General features: G+C 43.2%; 1 protein-coding gene across 2 annotated transcripts; it reads right to left on the bottom strand.

Annotated features, from left to right (window-relative positions):
• Positions 1–1,293: 1,293 nt before the first annotated feature.
• CSRP3 (cysteine and glycine rich protein 3) lies at positions 1,294–21,398 on the bottom strand. 2 transcript variants are annotated; one of them, XM_064365113.1, is made up of 7 exons: positions 21,298–21,357; positions 11,771–11,898; positions 11,157–11,296; positions 6,986–7,154; positions 5,083–5,215; positions 3,840–3,933; positions 1,458–1,624 (listed from the first exon to the last, which is right to left on the bottom strand). In XM_064365113.1, the coding sequence occupies exons 3-7, from the start codon at positions 11,266–11,268 to the stop codon at positions 1,548–1,550; spliced, it is 585 nt and encodes a 194-aa protein (XP_064221183.1). In that variant the 5' UTR covers positions 11,269–11,296; positions 11,771–11,898; positions 21,298–21,357; the 3' UTR covers positions 1,458–1,547. The 2 variants fall into 2 exon arrangements, with proteins under 2 accessions (XP_012311936.1, XP_064221183.1); XM_012456513.3 differs by lacking the exon at positions 11,771–11,898 and having other exon boundaries at positions 1,294–1,624; positions 21,298–21,398.
• Positions 21,399–22,256: the final 858 nt, after the last annotated feature.

Raw genomic sequence — 22,256 nt, 5'->3', positions numbered from 1 at the left:
ATCCAATATGACTGGTGTCCTTCTAAGAAGTAGAGATTAGGACACAGACACCACAGAGCAAAAACCATGTGAAGACAAAGGGAGAAGACAGCCATCTCCAAGCCAAGGAGAGAGGTCTCAGAAGAAACTAACCCTGCTGACACCTTGATCTCAGACTTCAGCCTCCAGAAATGTGAGACAATACTTTTCTATGAAGTCACTCAGTCTGTGGTACTTTGTTATGGCAACTCTAGCAGAGTATTACACATCCTAAAAAGAGAGATGGAGGGGATGTATTCTAGAGACATTTTGGAGTCAAAATCCAGGAGGCTTGAGATGTGAGGCAAGGTGGGGTAAGGAAGAGAGCAAAGCTAAGGATGGGCAAGTTTTTAACTTCAGATTTCCTGGTTAAATGGATGACGGGGCTAGTAACCGTGAAATGCAGCAGAGGAGGAGGAGGTTGCATTGTCCTGTGGTCATTTCTCAAATGTGTCTTACCCCTCAACAAGCCTGGAAGTCCCAAACATAGTACCAAGATCATATATTGTTTTTAGACCTCATGTGGGACCTTGTCCAACACACTACATAAGCAGCACTGAATAAATGCTCATTTCAAAGAAAGCCTTTCCCAGGAGACTTGAAGCATGGAAAAACCCATGGGTTAGCCAACTATTTTATAGTTCTTATCACTAGATTTTCACTTGCTTTCATGTGTTCCAAATAATTCAGAATTGCACAGTGGTGGGAGAAGTGCTGTGGTTGTTGAAAGCAGAAGCCCAAGAAGTGCTTGAGCTGCCGAGAACTTGCTGAAGAGGCAGGGAAAGGCATTTCTAATTGGCTGCATTTCATTTGCGAGGCTGGCAATTTGACGTAGAAGTCGAAGAAAATTGCTAAACCCCAGGGAATTGTCCTAGAATAAAAGAAAATCATCCTCATGTCATTTATAATAGAGGCAAATGCCACACTTTGTTGTCATTTCTGAGTTTTCAAGAAATGTGTAACATTGCACAGCCCACAATAGGACAAAAGGATCAACTCTTTAGCAATTTTATTAGTTTTGATTTTCCTTTTAGGTTTTGCTATCATGTTCTCTATTTTCTCCCAGACCCCTGTTTTCTTCTCCATTAGCAGTAACTGGAAAGACACTCCCCTGACAGATTCTGAGACTGCTTTCCTTTGCCCATTGTTTCTTCCTTCTCACTCCTTTCTCAGTTGACATCAAATTTATTACATTTGCTGCAGCTCGTTGTTTGAACTAGCTTTATGTTTTTCGACAGTTTCTATTTCAAAGAAAAGATCCAGAGCCATACAAGATAGCACTAAAACATTTATTTATTGCCTCTTCCCACTCCAAGTATTATAAATAATAAAGCATTTGTTACAAATTAAACTTTAAATAATTTTCTTCCAAAGGTCTCTTCTAACATTGGGTAAAGACTATGATCATTTCTGAAGAGACAATGTACAACTACACAGGAGAGGCTGTTTGGGGAAAGGTATCCATCTCTGCAGGGTTACTTGGCAAATGCTTTGGGCTGGCAAAAAAATCTGAGAAATGGTACACCTCTTCATTCTTTCTTTTCCACTTGTTGTGTAAGGCCTCCAAACCCAATACCCGTGGGGCCAAAATTTTTGGCATAGCAAACTGTGAATGAGAAGAGGATAAAAGGAGATACAATGCATTGGTTAGCGACATGTTTTCAGGGCCTTCTGTCTGGGCACAGTCCTTTCAATTACTAGAGACATCCTTTTGATCGATTTATGCATAAGTTTGCAAGGTACGGCTCATGCCTGTAATCCCAGCACTTTGGGAGGTCGAGGTGGGCAGATCACTTGAGGTCGGAAGTTCAAGACCAGCCTGACCAACATAGAGAAACCCCGTCTCTACTAAAAATACAAAAAATTAGCTGGGCATGGTGGCATGTGCTTGTAGTCCCAGCTAATGGTGGGGCTGAGACAGGAGAATTGCTTGAGCCTGGGAGGCTGAGGTTGCAGCGAGCCGAGATTGCACCACTGCACTCCAGCCTGGATGACAGAGCAAGACTCCATCTCAAAAAAAAAAAAAAAAAAAAAAAATTTATGCATGTTAACTTTTAAATAAATTGAACAATACTTATCTTAGATCTGCTAATAAAAATTGTTAAACTTCTTGACGCTTAACTAAATGTGTTTGCAGACATGTTCTCATTTGAGTCAGTGACCTCTGGATTGCCTGCCCAGCCTCGTCCCCTGTTGCCTCCCGCCTCTGCCTCCCTTCCTACATTCCAGACACACAGAACCACTTTAAGTTCCTGGAATGAACCATGATGTCCCAGCTTAGGTGTCTTTGTAATCAATGATCCCTGTTCCTGGGGTGCTCCCTCCCAAACCCACATTCACCCATCAAACCCCAGGTGAAGCATGTCTTGTAAGAAGCCTTCCCCATTACCCCAAGTTGGTTCCTTTCCTCTTTTTAGATGACTGCATTGTGAATGTTTCTCTACTAAAGCTTTTTTTTTTCCACTTTGAAATGCAATTATTCATTTACATGCTAATTTCCCTATTGACTTCAGCAATATTTTAGGATATTATGAGCTATGAATGCTGAGGACCCCTGCGTCTTCTACTGCCAGGAGACTGCCACCATCTGCCAGATAGTGGGCTAGTTCCCGTCCTGTCATCATGGGAAAAGCTTTGGGAGTTGATATGGTTTGGCTGTATCCCCACCCAAATCTCATCTTGAATTGTAGTTCCCATAATCCTCACATGTGGGAAGGACCCAGTGGGAGATAATTGAATCATGGGGTTTTTCCTGTGCTGTTCTCATGACAGTAAGTCTCGCAAGATCTGATGGTTTATAAAGGGCAGTTTCCCTGCACACACAGTCTTGCCTGCTGCTATGTAAGATGTGATTTTGCTTCTCCTTTGCCTTCTGTCATGGTTGTGAGGCTTCCCTAGCCATGTGAAACTGTGAGTTCATTAAACCTCTTTTTCTTTATAAAGTACCCAGTCTTGAGTATGTCTTTATTAGCAGCATGAGAACAGACTAATACAGCAACCTACAGTTTTGATTAATAAAATCTTCCCTCTTAACTCCCGTACCATCGCTCTTTTCGCTTCATTCCAACATACTCCTTTGGAGATTCTTGAGACACCATTATTAAGTGATGAAGCTCCACTAAGCAACAGAATAGGCCTAGACTCAGGGGTGGAGGACACATCGCCTTGGCTCTCATGCATCCTTCCTTTGATAGTGTCAAGAAGGAGCTAAGCCTCTACTATTTCTCCACAAGACAAAGGGATTATGGAGGCAGTGAGGGGCAGAGCCACGATGACCAGGGGATAAACCAGATTCATCCCTATGATCACTAAAGTGATGTACAACATGAGCAACAGAACTGTCGGTGCGGGTAGGGAGAAGGGGGAGAGTTATGTCGTGATAAACTCCATTGAGGCCGAACTGAGTTCACCCTCCTCCAGTCACCCCCTCTGCCACTCTGGTGAACAGAAGGTGTTTAAATTTTTGGAAGGGGATATGCTGTTACTTGTCCCTGCCTGAGGCCTCTTCCAAGACCAGAGGCAGGGCGCTGTTTCCTCCTCTTCCTCTCTCCCCCCTGTTCCTCACTTCTCTGAACCACTGAGCGTCTGAAAGCATCTGGTCTCTGCCAGGTGCTCCAATGGAGAGGACCAGAGCTGGGTCAGCGGGGAGATTCCCTCCCCTTAGGTGGTTTTGCTCCCCATCCTGAGAACCCAACACTGCCCAAACTGAGCAGCCATACCTCCTGGGAGACATGGGAATACTTCCAGATGTGAACATAATTTCCCCTCTCGAGGGCCCTTTTAGGAAAACATATTTCCAGAAAGTCTTCAGGATCACTCACCTTTGCAATAAAGTTCCCCATCTTTATCAGTGACATTTGTGGATTCCAGACTCTTCCCACAGATGGCACAGCGGAAACAGGTCTTGTGCCAAGGCTGAGGGGCACAGAAGAGTTGCATATTTAGTGAGGCAGGCAACACATTCTGTTTCCATTTCAAGTCCCTGACCAGCAGCATCCAGAGGAGTGACACTGTCTTAACCATTTGCTTACCTAATGGGCCCCCATAATTTCTCCAGGGGTTTGGAGAAAATGAGATGCTATGGCCTTTGCCAGCACTTCTTGGAAGCCTGTAAATGGATTTGTCATGGTGATTTGCATATGTTTTCCTTCAGAACAGACTCAACAGGAAGACCTTCCCCAGGCCAAAAAGATCCAAGGAAAGAACTGGTCAGAGAAAGACTTGGGCTTTATGTTGAACATAAAGTTAAAGAAGGAAAACAGTAAAAAAATCAGGCAATTGTCCAGGGAATTCAACCTTGTTTTAGCTCTCTTGTTTAACTCCTCTGTGTAATTCTAGTGGCAGAGTTGCAAAATTTAGATGTTCTAGATCTCCATCCTCCTGTGCATCTGCATATCTACCAGGCACAGCCCAGGGCTTCTCCTGTGTCTGAATGGCCAGTCTTAGGGTGGAGTCTGCCCTTGTGTTTAAAGTTAGATGCTCTCCATGGCTCTTCCTCCCACCATGTGGTATAAACAGAATTTTTATCTTTCCTTGAGTTTGACTCCTTTGGTGAGTACCCAGGCTTTGGGCCTGAAACTGGAACTTGCAGAGAACATATACGTGAGTGTCTCGGACATCTGATGACTTTCCTGAGAGCCAGGATGTTCGTGAGGATGTTTCTCGCTACTGTGAGGTATCTGCTGTATCCATTGGTTGTGATGGCAACAACAGGCTGAGTTAGGCAGTAGTTGGGGGAGGTCTGGGGCTGACATCTTTTGGGAGGATTGTTGATACTGGAGGGTAGGGGGGCCTTTGCTTTGTATCCCAGAACTTTTAGCTGAGTGCCTATCATCTAGTAGAATAATGCTTGCTGCATCAAACTGCATCAGTTCCAGCTTTCAAAGGGCAATGCAGGTTAGCAGCCCTGGCCAGGGAAAGTGGTTGAGGATGTGTGGTTTCTAAAATGGTTCTGAGAGCTAGCGAGAATGACAGCTGCTCGCAGTTCCCAATTTTTCTCTCATTCCTCCCAAATGGTTTGGTGGAGATGAGCAAGTTCTGTCTGGCTTATACAGAAGGTCTTACCTTGCCACCTCCCATGACCTTCTCAGCAGCATAGACTGACTTGCCACAACGAGGGCACTTCTCGGACTCTCCAAACTTGGCAGTGAACTTGGAAGGGTTGCTGGTGGTGGCTGAGCGTGCCGGCTTTGGGGACCTGTTGGAAATAGACGAATGAAACCTAGGTCTCCCTTGGCAAACAGTACAAAAACTGTGTGGCCTTGAGTAAACGACCTCACTTCTCTGTGCCTCGGACTCCTCATCTGGAAAATGGGGATAATTATGATGTCTTTCTCACAGCATTGTTGAGAGGGTTATATGGTGACACATGTAAAGCACTTAGAACGATGCCCGCCTGGCTTGTAGTAAGGGCTAATAAATATTAGCGTAAAAGAGTTTAGAGCTTTCCCTTTTGCTGTGAAGCACTTAGCAAATGTTCTAGTTGTGTTAGCTTGTGTTATCGTTGTTGTGTTGTTATTACTACTGTGCTTATTTATGTTTTTCTGGACCATTTTCAAGGCCATTTGTTTCCTTTCTAAAGAGAGTTGTAAAAATTACAGAGCAAGACAGGATCTTGACAGTGAGTGCTGATCAGTTCCTGATGAACCATGGTCCATGAGCTGAAGCATTCCTCATCACAAGCCAGGCTGTCGTCCTGCCTCCAAGGGTCACCTGTCCCAGGAGAACAATGTCCAAAATTGAGGCATAATAATAGCCTCTTGTGTGTTTGTATCTTTTGGTGTTTGCTTGTACATTATATCACTTGAGCTGTACCACAACCCTGTAAAGTTGGCAGGGCTGGTGGGAGGAGAGTGAGGATCAGAGCGTGACTGCCCAAGGCCAGGCAGCTCATGACTGATGGAACTAGGAAGAAATCCCAGGTCTTCAGACCTTGTTACTCTTTGTGCGGCATCAGTAGGAAGCCCTGATTTTGAAAAGTGAACTTCAGTTAGAGAATGCAGTTGGTATCACCTTTTCTTCCTTATCAAGAGTCTCCCACTGAGATTCAGTAATAAGAAAAATTAACAAAAAAATCTATCTAAGATGACTAACCACATATTCCTCCACTTTTCCAGGCTCTCCAATGGCTTACTGTCTTTTGAAGGGATCAGCTGATTTCTCAGATGGCCTAAATGCTCCCTGGGGGAGGCCTTCCATGGGACACTTCCTTGGGTGGGCTGGGCCTTTCTGGCCAGTCCCAGTGCAGAGCCTCATGAGCCTGGAGGCCAGCTGGCCAGACAGTAGTGTCAGGCCAGTGGCTATCGGACTTTTCTCAGTTCTGGGCTGGAGGTCAGTGTGATTTTCAAGAAAATGACCCAGGGGAGAAGACTGGTGGATAGAAATGGCCAGAGTGATATCCCAGCTTCCCTAGGATGATGTGGCAGGAACTCTAGCACTGTATTGGCAACAGGCAGCCAGGGAATCCCCAGAACAATCATGACTGATTGTTTACTCTGAGGCACAGCCCATCTCTGCAGACACACTCCCCCTGCCATGTGGATATTAGTCCTCTTATAATCCAAGAGAAGAAATCTTTTTGTGACAGGCACACAAAGAATGGTCATGGCTTCCCTGCCATATTTATGTGATTTACACAGAAAGTCTCAAAGGGGAAGAAAAGAGACTCCATGCAGTTTTGCAAAGGTCAAACAATGGAACATCTGTACATTGTGGGTTTTCTCTTGACATGCAAACCAAGAGCCATGGTGTAAAAGTAATTGCCCTTTAGAAAGGCAAATAATTTAAAGAGAGTCTTTGGAGAGATGACACATTGTCCGAACTTGGTCAGACTGAGTATTGCTATTGTTGGCAAGTCAACAATAGAGTCCATTCTCGCACTTCCAGAAAACGTTGCTATGGAAACAAAATGAACTGTCCTGATAATTGGAGACTTTAACAAGCAAGGGGGAGCAAAGCAGTAACTCACTGTTGGAACTGCAGGCCGAGATGCTCGCCCGTGTCCGTGCTGAGACAGCCAGCCCCTTGTCCATACCCAATCCCTTTGGGGCCATATCTGCGTCCGTAGCACACCTTACAGTAGATTTCCGACTCATGAGCTGCAACTGTTGTGCTGTCTAGAGCCTTCCTGCAGGCCACTGCCAGGAAAAGGAAGGGTCATGGGATTAGAGCTGAAATCTTTGTCCCTTTCCTTGCATCCCCAATGCCATGCTCCTAGGGCCATGGGTCCTAGGGCCAGAGACCCAGCACTAGGGATGCCTAAGCCAAGAACACAACGTTGATTCCTGACCAGAACATCTGTCCTGAGTTGTACACTCCAAGACAGTCCCGATCTCACAGATGAGGAAATTGGGTTCAATGGTTCCCAGCTGGAAAAGGTTGGAAGCCAGCATTAGAATGAGGTGTATAGTCTCAGACCTGCTAAGGACTGCATCCCTGAGTCTTCCCAAATGACATCAGGGAAGTGTGTGTGTATGTGTGTTTGTGTGTGTGTGTGTGTGTGTTGGCAGCAGATGAGTTAAATCAGGAGAGAAACTTATTTTTTTCTTAATCATATAAGAATCAGTATTAAGCACTTTCTGTACTTACCATGCCCTTTGAAGGACATTGTGATACTCAAGCAGACAATTGCCATTGCGGCTAATTTTGGTCCAATTCTGGAAACAGAAGAGGTGGGGGAAGGGGTAGACCTGCCTTATTAACACCTAAGGCTTCTATTGGCTCAAGGCCCCTGGTTACTGTATATTATCTAATGTAAAGTATCCCCAAATATAAGGCAATCAAGCCCTCATTTTTCCAAAGAGAGGATTTATAGAAAGATTTATTTTGCAAACTTAAAAAGAAACTTCTAAAGATGTAAATAAAAATGTCAAATATCTACTTATAATATTTAATTTAGTACCATAAATCAACAATATTTTGAGTTGGAAAGGTTACTTTTTTCTAATCTCACATAAATTTGGGGAATAATTGTCTCCAATTCTGTCTTTGCATCTTCAACATCAGCATCTCCCTCACCACCAGAATCATTCTGGGGGCAGTTGACTCAGCTTTTCTGAGCAGCTCACCTTCACTTCTGTCTGCATATTTTGAGAGGCAGCCCTGTTTTATACCTGAGTAGGAGATTGTCACCTAGAAATTGCATCTCAACGATAAAGACCTATTAGCATAGTATTAGGGCAGATTTTTTTTTTTTTTTTAAGATATAGGATTTCCACAATGTAATGACTTGCTACATTGCTTTGCAATAATGATTCTTAAAGATTGTTTATAGTGATGCTCAGTGCTTATAATAGTGAGATTGTATCCCCAGAAATATAATATGTGTGCATTAAATGTATTTCCCTTTAAAAAAAAAAAAAAAAAAACAGTGCCATCAAATGATCCCTATAAGCAATCCAGCATTGAATGAGGTTATTTCAGGCTCATATGCCTTCCTCAAATGATATTTTCTAGTTTTAAAAAAAAGTAATTGAATATGTGAGTGGAGGAAGAAGATAAGGTTGTAGATGAGGTAGGATTAGGCAGGGACTGATGGGTGTGGGACAAGGGAGTTTATTCTGGGAGTTTATTTGACTATTCTGTCAATATTGTAGGTGTCAAAAAACATCTATATCCAAAAAAAAGTTTAAATCAGTAAATAAAATATTTGGAAGAATGTCTTATAGCAGGAGAGACTTTACAAGGCTTTAAACACAAGGCATACTTTTTTTATGAAGATGAATATGGGGAGAGACCGCCTTATATTGGGACATAGAAGGTATATACTTGTCTCCACCCTTCTTGTTACTGTCCGTTACCAACCTCCACAACAACTGCTTGCATATCTGCTGATAGTCTAGACTGTTGAGTTCCTTGAGGGCAAGTCTGTTTTGTCCTAATATTCCTAGAATTTAGTGCTAGGCCTGGGCCAGAGGTAGTCCTCTGTAAACATTTGTTGAGTGGGTGAATGAATGAATGCATGAACGTGTCAATGTAAATCAGTGACTTGTTCACAGTTATAGAATAGTAAGTTGCAGAGCCACAGCTTACCTCAACTGTTTTGACTCCTAGTACAGTGCTCATTCCCATCATTCCAAGACTGCCTGTACCCTATTGTACCCTGGCCAGTTCTGTAGCCACTCCCTGGCTTCTGATGAGCTTTTGTGCACAGACAAAGGAGAACTGTGCTGTCCAGTGCTATAGCTACAGCCATATGCTGTGCTATAAGCACGAAATGCACATCAGATTTCAAACACTTAGCACAAATGCAAAAATCATGTAAAATATCCCTCTGATCATTTGTATATTGAAATTATGTTTTGGATACATTGGGTTAAATTAAATGTTTTAAAATTAATTTCATCTGTTTATTTGTACCATTTTTAAACTATGATTACTAGAACATTTAAATTTAGATATGTTGCTTGCATTATATTTATTTCTTTTGGACAGCAAACTTTCTAGATTTCATAATTAGTCTAGAGATTTAATTATGAAGATTTATCTAGAAGTCAGGGGAACACTGGCCTGGGCACAATGTAAGGTAGACCCTGCGTCTCTGAATGCTGTTTTCAGCAGCTACAGAGTTGCCTGTGGACAGGTGATTATCTTGTGCTACTAATATAGAAAAGTATGCTCCTCTCTGAGGTTCTTCTATCCATCATTCCTGAAACGTACGCTGCTCAGATTCTCATCCCATCAACGAGCTCTCAGGAAATATCAAAGAGTTAAAAGGAAGGTACCAAAAAGTGCTCAAATCTATTCTACTATGGCTCTTTTGAACAGGGCATCTTCCTGCTAGCTGGGAAAGACAAGACACTCCTACTATGGAAAGCTTCCCTACACTTCCCTGCTCCCACTCAGTTACCAAAGTTGATCGAAGAATACAGGCCCAGAAGGCTGGATTTCCAGATCGAGACCCCCAGTTTTCTCCTTGTAGCAACCTGTGCAGTAGGTATAACCATCTTCGTTTTATAAATGGAGAAATTGAGGCTCCCCATGGTGAAATGACCTGCCCCAAATCTCAGTTAGCACACGGAAGAGCCCAGACTCAAACGCAAGTCCCTTTTACTCTAATTCTAGTATTCGTTCTAATATTCCTAGTCCTGCTATTTTTTTTAAAGAACACTGGCTATCTTTGGACAAAATTCCCAATAGATGGAGTCCAGCCCTTTGAGTTCTTTACAATTGCATGGATACCTTGCAGCTACCAGAAGAAGCATGGGGGTGTGCTGGCATGGCCGTGGGGACTGGTCATGGAGGGGGCTTGCCAAATATCCAGCAGAACTAGCCCTTAAGCCAGACCTCCTGGAGGGAAGCAGAGAAGATGAATAGCCATTTCAAAACCAAGGCCAATTTTCTCTCAAACAGGACTAGCTGCCAGGAAACAGTGTAGAATGCAGTCATGTCAAAGAGCACTGGACATGGAGTCTGAAGGTAGAGGTGCAAGTACAAGGCTCTACTACAGATGCACATGACCTGGGCTTAGATGTGAGAAATGACTTGTCCAAAGTCACATGAGTCAGGCAGCGCCAGACTCCCAGAGAACCATGAGGTCTCAAGATTCCCTCTATTTTTGACATTTGTGAGTCAGTGTCTGGCAAGTAATGGTCAGGATTTCTTTCATGAAGTTACTGGTGCCCAGGCCCTGAAATGCTTCCCTCTCTGACTCTTACATACAGAGTTGGCATGTGCTGCCCCACTGCCTGACATAGGTTCTTTCTCAGGCAAGACCAGTCATATCTGGCTTCAGTCACAGCAGACCAGAAGGGGCAACACAGATAGCCAAATCCATCCTGGCTCCAGATAAGTGCTGGCTTCCTTTCTCTGCCAAGTCACATGTTGTCAATGTCACCATGGAGTAAAGGTTTTCGCTGCAGAGAGCAGTGGCAGGCCAGTTTGTTCTGACTTTGAGCTACAGGAAAATGAATGGCCTCTGAGCTGGGCAAGTGGTTGACGCAAGGGTGCTCAGGAGAGTACCATCCTTTTCTTGGTGGGGCCCAAAAGTTAAATTTCTAACCAGTTCTAAGGTGATGCTGATGCTGCTCGTCCTGGGAGCACACTGTGAAAACCACTGACATACAGTGTTTGTGATTAAATGTGGACTTTGTGATGCTGTCCAGATGCTGAGGGGCCCCCAGGGTGTCTACCCAACTCACTGCAGTGGAAACATGTCTTGTGGAAACTCCTTCCGTTGCACTGAATTTCTTCTGCGTGGTAGACGGTCTTTTCACAGGCTCCACATTTCGCGCCTCCACCCCAGTTTGGCATCTTGAAGACTATCTGGTCAAGGTCAAGTCTAAGAGGACATAAAACAAATATCCTGCATTTAAGTGGCCTCAGGAGTGAACCAATCTCTAACAGTGCAGTGGTCTGAAGACCAGGACCCAGCCTGATTTTTCTTTTAGTGTTTCATTTACTCATTCATTTAGCAAATAGCTACTGTGTGCTAGTCATTAAATAAGCTCAGACACTCAGATGGCTTTGGGTGATCACTTTACCACTTGGGAATTCAGTTTTTTCTCATGTTAAATTTCAGTAACATTCATTCCTGTGTATTTTACAGAGCTCTTGGAAGGAATGAATAGGCTAAATTCATGTACATAAAAGTATATACAGGGTCGGGCTCAGTGGCTCACACCTGTAATCCCAGCATTTTGGGAGGCCAAGGTGGGCGGATCACGAGGTCAAGAGATCAAGACCATCCTGGCCAACATAGTGAAAGCCCGTCTCTCCTAAAATACAAAAATCAGCTGGGTGTGATGGCGTGTACCTGTAGTCCCAGCTACTCAGGAGGCTGAGGCAGGAGAATTGCTTGAACCCAGGAGTTGGAGGTTGCAGTGAGCCAAGATCGTGCCACTGCACTCCAGCCTGGCACCTGGCAACAGAGCAAGACTCCGTCTAAAAAAACGAAGTATATACAAATATTGTTTTATTATTTTTTTCCATCTCAAGTTTAAAAAATTATCCCATCAGAAGTGGGAATCATCTATGAAAATGATATTTTCTTCTTGTCTAGCTAAGAGCTTCTCAAAACAACTTGAATCTTGCTAAATGCAGATTCTGGTCTGGTAAATCTGGGGAGACGCAGGAAATTCTGCATTTCTAACAGACTCCAGGCAATATTGATGCTGCTGGCAGTGGGCTACATTTTGGGTAGCAAATTCTTAGCTTATCTTGCTGATAAAAATATATATTAATAATATATAAAATCTCCTATTCAGAGTTATTCCTCATATCCGTAAATTCCTTTTTAAGAATATCACCCAGGCTATAGGACATACAGGCACTACACTAGGTCAGTAGTTGGAAGCCTACTTTCTGCTTTCTGAGCTCCCTTCCACCTGCTGTGTGTATCAGGATGAATTACATAGCTTCTCTTTATACCTGTTTTCCCACCTATACAGGTATTCTTTTCCTTGCTGCTTCAGTGTTCTTTAGAGAATCAAATGACATGATGTGCAGGAGGTCTCACAGAGTTCACAGTGTTCAATAGGAGCTAGACCATGGTGCTGACATGTCCTCCTGCACCCTTGGAGACATTCAGCTGCAAGGAGCTGCTGATGGCCACAGCCTCAGGACTGTCATTGTCTCCTCACCAGAGAATTATGTTTAAGAGATAGTAACCAAAGAAAACTATTTTAAAAAATAATTGTCCTCTGTATTTTTAGTAGAGACGGGGTTTCGCCATGTTAGCCAGGCTGGTCGTGAACTCTTGATCTCAAGTGATCCACCCACCTTGGCCTCCCAAAGTGCTGGGATTACAGGCATGAGCCACTGTGCCCAGCCTAAACAAAAGTTAGCAGGGTGTGGTGGTGCACGCCTGTAATCCCAGCTACTCAAGCGGCTGACGCAAGAGAATTGCTTGAACCCAGGAAGCAGAGGTTGCCGTAAGCCGAGATTGTGCCACTGCACTCCAGCCTTGGCAACAGAGCAAGACTCCATCTCAAAATAAATAAATAAATAAATTAATTAATTAATAACAATTTTTCTCATCTGCATATGTTTTTAGTGTGAATCCAAGTTTTCAGTTTCCTCAAAGAAGAACTAAAATAAGCCATTGATGTTAAATGAAATTTCTGAAATTCAGCTGCCCAGGGGAGCTGAATTTTCACTGGGATCCTCTGGTTTCTGAGAAGTCTGGTGTGTCATAACACAGAGCACTATCCAGCCATTCTGAGTGGCTGCTTCTGACCACTTTCCCTTCTGGGAAGCCAGTAACCTTCTTATAATAGTTGGTGATTAACACTAAGCCCTCCTAGGTCAACTGGTCCGGATACTATCTCACAGTCTCAGAACAAAGACAGTTTTTTGCTAAGAAACAGAAAGTAAATAGCAAACAGACCACTGAACCTGACACTAGGGCTAGAAGGAATGTTTCTGTCTAAATATTCCCCCAGAGAGCTTTTCCTGCTTAGAAAAACTGTGAGGTTAGCTAGGAACATCCTATCCTTCCTCTTATAAAAGCAGTATCTTCTGCTAATTCAGTAAAGTTTTAGAAAAGAACTTTGAAAAAGGAAACATTGGCCTGGACATGGTGGCTCACGCTTATAACCCCAGCACTTTGGGAGGCCCAGGAAGGAGGATCACTTCAGCTCAGGAGGTTGAGACCAGCCTGGGCAACATAGTGAGACCCCTGTCTCTACTAAAAAAAAAATTACCCTGGTGTGGTATCATGCTCCTGTAGTCAGTCCTAGCTACTCAGGAGGTTGAGGCAGGAGAATGGCTTGAGCTCAGGAGTTCCAGGCTTCAGTGAGCTATGATCATACCACTGCACTTGGGACTAGGTGATAGAGCGAGGCCCTGCCCCTAAAATGAATAAACAAGAGTTTCTTAAAAAATGGAAGCATGTAGTTTTTCAATTTCTGTGGTTAAGATTGTTTAGTAAACTAGAAACAGTAATGGATTTTGAGTAGATAGACTTAGAATTAAACTCACGTTTATTCGTTCATTCATTCATTCACCCTGCATTTACTACCTGCCTATCATGTGTCAAGCACTGGACTAGGTACTCAGTGAATAAAAGGGGAAAACTTAGAAAATTAATGGGCCCATGTTGTAGTGAGGAAGATAGGCAAGAATCAGAATGCTCTGTACCAGAGAAGAGACTCGGGAGACATGCTATGGAAACTCAAATGACCGAGCGGCTCCCCACAGTTAGACTGGGGATGAGGGCAGTGAACTGTTGGAGCGTCACAGAAGAGATCACATTCAAATGGTGTTTTGAAGAATGAATAGGAGTTAACCAGATACAGAAAAGTGGGAAGGGCATTTCAGGCAGAGAAAAGAGCAAGCAGAAAGGCATAGTGGCCTAAATATCCTCTAAAGAGCCCAAATTTGTTTAAACTATTAGACTTTTAGGGCTGGAATAGATTTTTAAGATTGCCTGATCCTCTCATTTATAATCCAGGTATATTTAAAAAGTAAACATGTAGGGGTATTTTCTCAGCTAACTTCTTTTTCTACAATCCATTCTTTTCTCATTAGAGATGATACATTTTCTAGAAATGTATCACATAATTTTGCTCATGTTCATTTTGATCCTGAGTTTCAGCATGATATAAAATAGAGGAGAAATGTAATAAATTTCATCCAGGAATATAACAATGATACTTTAAAAATTAATGTTATAGAAATTTTCAATGAAAACAACCCTAGGTCAAAATTCTTATTTCAAATCTGCAGTGGAGATTTCATTGGCATGTCTTGCAAGTCAATAGGAGACAGAGATACCTCTTGAGGGATAAGAATATATATATCTGTGTGTGTGTGTGTGTGTGTGTGTGCATTCATTGCCTAGGCATACTTTTCAAAATGAGAATAAGATTACAGATAATACCTCCTTCACAAGCTAATGTATCCTAGCACTGGTTGTTTTTAAGTGGTCGTAAACATCTGACATACATATATCATCAGGACTGGAAACTTAAAATAGAAATCCATAAGTACTCTATTAATGACACTCAGTTCCGTTTCTGAAGATGGGAATGTAACCATGGAGGTAAACAGAGGATGTCTCACAGGCCAAAAAGCAGAGGGTATTTTAAAGCATCCTTAATCCAGGCCAGGCACACATTGGCTCATGCCTGTAATCTAAGCACTTTGGGAGGCCGAGGTGGTTGGATCATGAGGTCAAGAGATCGAGACTATCCTGGCCAACATGGTGAAACCCCATCTCTCCTAAAAATACAAAAATTAGCTGGGCATGGTGGCGCTTGCCTATAGTCCCAGCTGTTCGGGAGGCTGAGGCAGGAGAATCCCTTGAACCCAGGAGGTGAAGGTTGCAGTGAGCCGAGATTGTGCCACTGCACTTCAGCCTGATGACAGAGTGAGACTCCGTCTCAAAAAAAAAAAAAAAAAAAAAAAAAAGCGTCCTGAATCCAGAGACATGGATTCTAGCCTCAACCTTGAACTTGGGTAAAAAAATGTTGATATTAGTATCTCCTGGACAGGACCATTGTCAAGGTCATGGAAATATGATGGAATTTAAAGCAGTATTGAGAAGTTATTTTTGCCCACTTTACTTTAGGTTACACAAATGGCACCAATGTGCTAATTAAGGAGCTATGATTTGAAATCCCAGTTAGGTCTTGGCTTACAAACATAACCTTTTCAGCTTCCCACATTGCTTTGGAATTCTTGTGTCCCAACACTCCCCTAGACAGGCCTGGAATGTGAGTTTAACTTGGCATGGTACCAAGGGATGGGCCATTTGTTTATCAGTGTTGCCTGGTGCTGGCAAGGGTCATGGAAGGTGGGATACTAATTATAGGCTTGCCCGTCACTGATCCCTGTTTGTCACCTGGGTCACAATCTCCATCACACCACCTGGCACTACTTTCTGGGCCAGTCCCAAAGATGGCTGTGTTGTCACAGACAAATCGTGGGTCAAGATTAAAATGGGAGACAGCCTGGAACTTATAAGGATGAGATAGAATGGACAGCCCTGTGACATCAGCTTGGAAGAGGTTGAACTCCAGATTTGGATACTCAGATCCCAGTGAGAGACTACCCTGTGCCTACTTTTAAACTAAGATTTAACCAATACCACAGAAGAGATTATACTGGCAATGTGCTTCAGCAGGGCAGTGGGAAAAGGACTGGATCAGATGCCAGAGGCTGGAGTTCTAGTTCCATTTTGCCTCTTTGAAGCTGTGTGATCTGGGAAAAAAACATTCAATCTTTCCGAACTTCATTGTCTTCGTCAGAATGGGGCAACAGTCCCTATTATTTCACTATTGCTGGGAGGACCCTACCACTCAAGTACTGTCAAATCATTCTGTAAGTTGTACAGTAGTATAAAATGTAAGAGCCAATTAGTTCTGCCACAACTTTAAGTCGTCATTTAGCAATCTGAATTTTCAAGAGAATAACTGAACTGTGTATCTTGGGCACAGTCTCCCTAATCCAACTACTTCTTCCTTCCCTTCCCTTCCTCCCCCCCTCCTTCCATGTCTTCCTCCCTCCCTCCCTCTCCAGCCCTTTCTTCCTTCCTACCTTCCTCCCTCCTTCCCTCCCTTCCTTCCTTTCCTTTTTCCTTCCTTTTTCCTTTCCCTCCCTCCCTTCTTCTCTCCCTCTCTCTCTCCCTCCTTCCTTCCTTCCTTCTCTACCAACTATAAAACTGAACAATGATGAGTTAGGGCAAAAGTGCTGAGTACATAAAATGAGCACCCAGGAGGGAACTTTAGGCCATGGCTTTGGGCAGAGACCTCAAGCCACAGTACCACAATGCCACCATTTTCAGCTCAGTGCTGACCCAGTTGGTCATCCTACTAGATGCCTGATTCCAAACAGTGAGTTAAATTGTCTACACTGGCTGAAGCAAAGATTTTGGATTATAGGAACACATATCTGGAATCTAAGTGATGATAATAGTCATTTCTAACTTTATTATTGAAGCTAACATGCCTGGAGCACTGCCCTTGATATCGTTTAATCTTCACAACAACCCTTCAAGGTAGGTACTGTTATAACATTTACTTTACAGATGAGGAAATGGAGGCTTTGGGAAATTACATTAGTCCAAGTTCATGGGACTGATATGTGTCACATGAGTAGACTGGAACTTATGTTTCTCTGACTCCAAAGCTGTGTTCTTATATTAATATTAGTTACTATTTATCATTTACTATTTGTCAGTGACTTTACATATATTATATTTAATACTTACAACAGCTGTGCAGAGCAAATTTTATTTTCATTTTTGTGGATACGTAAACTGAACAGAGAGCTTAAGTATCTTTTCCAAGGTCACACAGCCAGTAAGTAGAAGAGCTGCCATTCAACCCGCAGTTAAGCTGGTTCTGAATCTCATGCTCCTGTTTATAACACTGGAGAGAGGACAAGGGTCAACACCCCCACTACCCAGACTTCACAGCTGATGGGCATTGAGATGTGACCAATCCATTGTCTCTCCATGGGACATGGAGAGTGCTCATGGGTGGGACTAACAGAGAAACTGAATTCATTCACTGAAATAAAGGACTTTCTGAGTTACTGCTGTTCAACATGGAAAGGAACTGGAGAGTTCTCCCACACTATTGATTTTCTCCCACACTATTGATAGGGACAGACATACAAGTGGCTGCTATACACTGAAGCCCCTTCAAGGGTCCTTCAAACCCTGAGACAGATTTAAGGATCTCAAAAATGATTGAAGCCTTACCTTGAAGGAAAGCTACCCAATGATGTGCCCTCTCAAACCCTCTCCTTTATTTGCTCTTAATTTGGGTAAGAAAGATGACATAGCCATATTGAAAAAGCATGGGCTTTGGAAGAACCAGACTTAATTCAGAAACACTGACTGTTGAGCCTTGGGCAAGTTGCTCAAATTCTCTGACCCAGTGTACTTAATGCGTATCCTCATGTAAAGACAGTACGAGAAGGCTTGTCTGGGAAGGTTGTTTTCAGGTTAAAGCAGATAGTACTATCTAAGATACTGTACAGAATGACTTAACACGTAGCAGGAATTGAATAAGTCGTTACTGGCATCATGACTATTATTGTCGCTATGACTTTCTCTCCAGTTTCCAAGTCTGTTCTTTTAGAACAAACAGCTTAACTCCCTGCTTGTTCTCCATGGCCCTTCTGGTTCATTCTGTGAATCAGCTTTTTCAGCCTCCAGAGTATGTCATGTCTCAGGACAGGCATGCCCAGTTCAGGGTGAGAATTGGCCCCTTGGGTTGTTGGATTGGGTTGGAGGCAGCATGCCCAGACAGGGGCCCTGTGGCCTAGGGGAGACCGTGCCCTTCAGTCCTCGGTATAGGACGTTCAGGGTCAGTGGCTGCTTCCTACTGAGCTTCTGAACCCAGATATATGATGTCCTTCAGCCAGAGGCCCTTTCACAGAGCCCAGGAAGCACAGGTTGCTCATTGCCAGCATGGAAACAAACCTGAGTTTTGGCTCTCACCCCCCCTTTTTTTTTTGAAATATAATTTTTTATTTGTAGTGATTTTATTAAATGTACATACAGTGTGAAAACTGCTGAACCTGGCCCTTGCCCTTCAATTTGAACAATATCTTTATAATATTTTATTTTTTAATTTTTAACTAAAAAAAATTTTTTTTTTAAATTTTACTTTGGGTTCTGGGGTACATGTGCAGGTCATGTGGGGTTGTTGCATAGGTGCATATTATATCTGGCATTTCTCCCCATATTATCCCTCCCCACCCACTGCTGTCCCTCCCCTACGCCCCCCAACTGCCCCCAGTGTGTGATGCTCCTCTCCGTGAGTCCACGTGTTCTCATTGTTGAACACCTGCCTAACTCAGACATGGTAGACATACATTAAATGAAGGCTGTAGAACATGGGCAGCTTACAACTTTTCTGAAATTATATTTGAAGCATGGCCAACTTTTGCTCCCCAAAACTCACTCTTTGTTCTATTTTGACCTCCACAATTTATTTTTAAAGATCACCTCATATCCCAGTTTACCTGCTGGCTCTACCGCTTTCTCGGCCTTGTGATACTGGGCAATTCCTACGCTTTCTTGAACTTTAGTTTCTTCCTCTGAAAAATGAGTTTTGCAGGACTTTTTGTGACCCTTAAATAAGCTAGTACTTACTCCATGCCTGCCCAGGGCTGTAAACAACCATCAAATCATGATCAACCCTTTCCCACAGTAGAGCTCAGAAAAGGCTCCATCCTCCATGCCTTTTAAGACCGTTGCTGTCTCCCTTTCTGCCTTTCTTCACTGGGATGAGTCACTGCAGTTTTTCACATCTGCAGGCATCACATTTCTCTTTGACCATGAAGCCTGACCTTCAATACAGTATTTATTCCCAGATGTCTGAACAGCACACTTGTAACTGGAAATCTGCCTGCCTCAGGACTTGTATTTCCTGTGTGTTATAGTCCTAGCCCTGTGTCTTTCCTCTTGTAAAACAAATTAATTATCTTCTAACTCCTGGTCAGCTTGTTACCCACTCTGACCTCTGGACTTTTATCAGCACACTTGTACTTAGCAGGAAATCCTCCCAAAACCCATTGGGTTTGGCTGTATGCCTTTTCTCAACGGCCTCACACATTTGTACGGTTATATTAAACTTTGCAAAAGTACTTTCCTATACTTTATCTCATTCAGTTCTCACAAATCCCTTTGATGGAGGTGGCTTTCCCTTAATTTTATTGTTCAGAAAATGGAAACTCAGAAAAGTTAAGTGCTATTCAGAGCTATAATTTGAACTAGCTCTGTAACCGGATTATCTTTATTTTCTTCTTGAAGTTCCCAGGATTTCTGAGTTTGTATTCTATCAAGATTCTGTCTCCACTTCTTCCAAGGGGATTTTAACCATTTGCCAGCTGAATGCTGCTGCAGCTCCCTCTTCTTTCCCTCCTCCCTTCCTCCCTTCCTCCCCCCTCCTCTCTTTCATTCCCTCCTTCTCTCCTTCCCCACCTCTCTCCCCTGCCCCCTGCCCTGCATCTCCTGTCTCTGATGGATGGCTTGTGTGTCTGGGCTGCAGAGCACCTGTCTGCCTGAACCCCAGGGAGGACACCAAGCCCTGGGACTCAGCTACACCTCCTGTCCAATAGCCTGGGCTCATTGCCACCGACCACAAACTACTGAGTTGTTCAGAAAGGAACAAAAGCCAAATCAGAAGACTCCCTCACATTTTCTGGGTCATAAAACAGTTCTACATGCATTGTGATGAATTGGATGTACCCAGCATTGAGATTCAATCCCAGACGTAAACTGAGGACACAGGCCGTCCCCAATTCCCCACGCTTCTTGCTGTTTAAGTCCACCCTTCCCTTTATAGAGCTGCCTCTACCTCCCCCCAGCCCTGACATAGGAGATGGTCCATACATGCTTATTAAATCACATTGAATTGTATTGCAGAGAGTCAAGTTTCCTTAGACCAGTAACTCAACTCCTCCTTCTTGAAGGAGTCACTGGCTTGGCTCAGGAACAAGGCAGAAATTAGAGGCAGCAGCTTGGATCTTTCAGCAGCATTTCCACTCAGATCATTGCTTAAAACCACTTCTTATTCTCAATCACACCCATGCCTGTCATTCACTGGGATATTTTTGAAAGTCCTTGACTAAAACCTAGAGGAAACACTGGGAATCCTAACCACTGGCTGAATTATCCTCCCATTTAATAGAGCTTTTAATATATTTCAATGTAGCAATGATTAAAAGCAAGCCTGTTGCTGAACATCTTTAGGATACAAAAATCAATTTAAAATCAACAAGCCTGAAATCTCAGTAATTCACCATGACCTTTTGAATAACACAATTCCACGTAATTGGAGCATGGGAAAGCTGTCTTGTATATTGCATCCAGTATAATCGCTTATCGCTTTGTGTCTGTGCAGTACTTTACAGTTTGGAAAAATGTCACCAATTTATATTGATCCTTGCAGAAGAAGAGACCAAGCCCCTGAGGGCAGGAACCCTCTCAAAGTCTGTCATCCACCAATTATATGGTGCTTGTAGGACTAGAAGATCAGTAGACTTTCTATTATTTCCTGTTGCTTTCCAGTTGTTCCAACTAAGATGGCAGGAAACGTAATTCCACCACATAAGTAGTTTTATAATGAAAAAATCCCTTACTCATTTCTCTGCCTATGAGGTCTCTTAAGCCCCCAAATATTAATCATCCTTGCAGGAATTTGTTTAACACCCGCTAGATCCATACCAGAGTCAAGTACAACTTGAGCCTCCTTCCATAGAACCAGAGAGGGTGCTGGCACTTGGGACGTAAAATGTGCCCTTACTCTATGGAACCCTTTATAGTCTAGACCAGCCACAGAACCAACCCACCTTCAGCCCAAATGTCTATCTTACTCCACTCACCTGCCTGTGTGGTCTCTGTTCAGCTCAACTGAGTCTGAGGGGCTCTTGTCCTCTTTAAATATATGAAGGCTGTCACCAGCCTTAGCCTGCTGGGGGAAGGGCAGGAGGGAGGCTGAGGGAGAGGGTGAATGAGACATTAGTAACACAACTGCTATCAGAGGCTGAAAATAGCCTGTGACCAAAGCCCTGAGTTTTGTCTCCCTCTACTCTGCAACCAGCTGTGAACCTCTTGGAGAACAATATCACTTGGATTCTATTTTCATTGCCAATTGCTTATGGCACCAAGGGATCAATTTATGAAGTATGTCATTTCTGATCAAGTGGTTGGAACAGGAACAAGAGCAAAGGGTTTAACATCAAAAATCATTTCTCCAGGCCTCTACCCCACTGACCTTCCTGGAAATCAATGCAGGGTACCTGCAAATGAATCATGTGCCATATCTGGGAGTCTCTGGAACTCTGAGCCACAGGTCACCACACTCGTGAAGAGAACTCAGAGCTAAAAATAAGCGTGATGGGTGTCTGAAACGATACTTGATAATCTCTTCAGAGAAGCTTGGGGAAAAAAAGGTCAGCACATCACTTGAGACCTGTCACTCCCTCTGTCCTAGGAAATGAAGTTTTCTCTAAAAAGTTTTGAGTTACTTTGTTATTATCTTTTTCTACTTAAGAATTTGGCACAGCAATGCATATTTATCACATCACATTATATTTGTAAGAAGTCTTGTTAAGTCTCTGTAGACTCATATTTTATTTCTTTCAATTTTTTTTTTTTTTTTTTTGAGATAGAGTCTCACTCTGTCACCCAGGCTGAGTGCAGTGGCACGATCTCGGCTCACTGCAACCTTCGCCTCCTGGCTTCAAGCAGTTCTCCTGTCTCAGCCTCCTGAGTAGCTGGGACTACAGGCGCCTGCCACTACTTCTGGCTAATTTTTGTATTTTTAGTAGAGATGGGGTTT

The sequence above is a fragment of the Aotus nancymaae genome, unplaced genomic scaffold (assembly GCF_030222135.1).
Source record: "Aotus nancymaae isolate 86718 unplaced genomic scaffold, 86718_ANA_hifiasm-v0.15.2.pri h1tg000059l, whole genome shotgun sequence".
NCBI lineage: Eukaryota > Metazoa > Chordata > Mammalia > Primates > Aotidae > Aotus > Aotus nancymaae.
The sequence above is the reverse complement of the archived record's forward strand: the minus strand, read 5'-3'. Positions and strand labels throughout refer to the sequence as shown.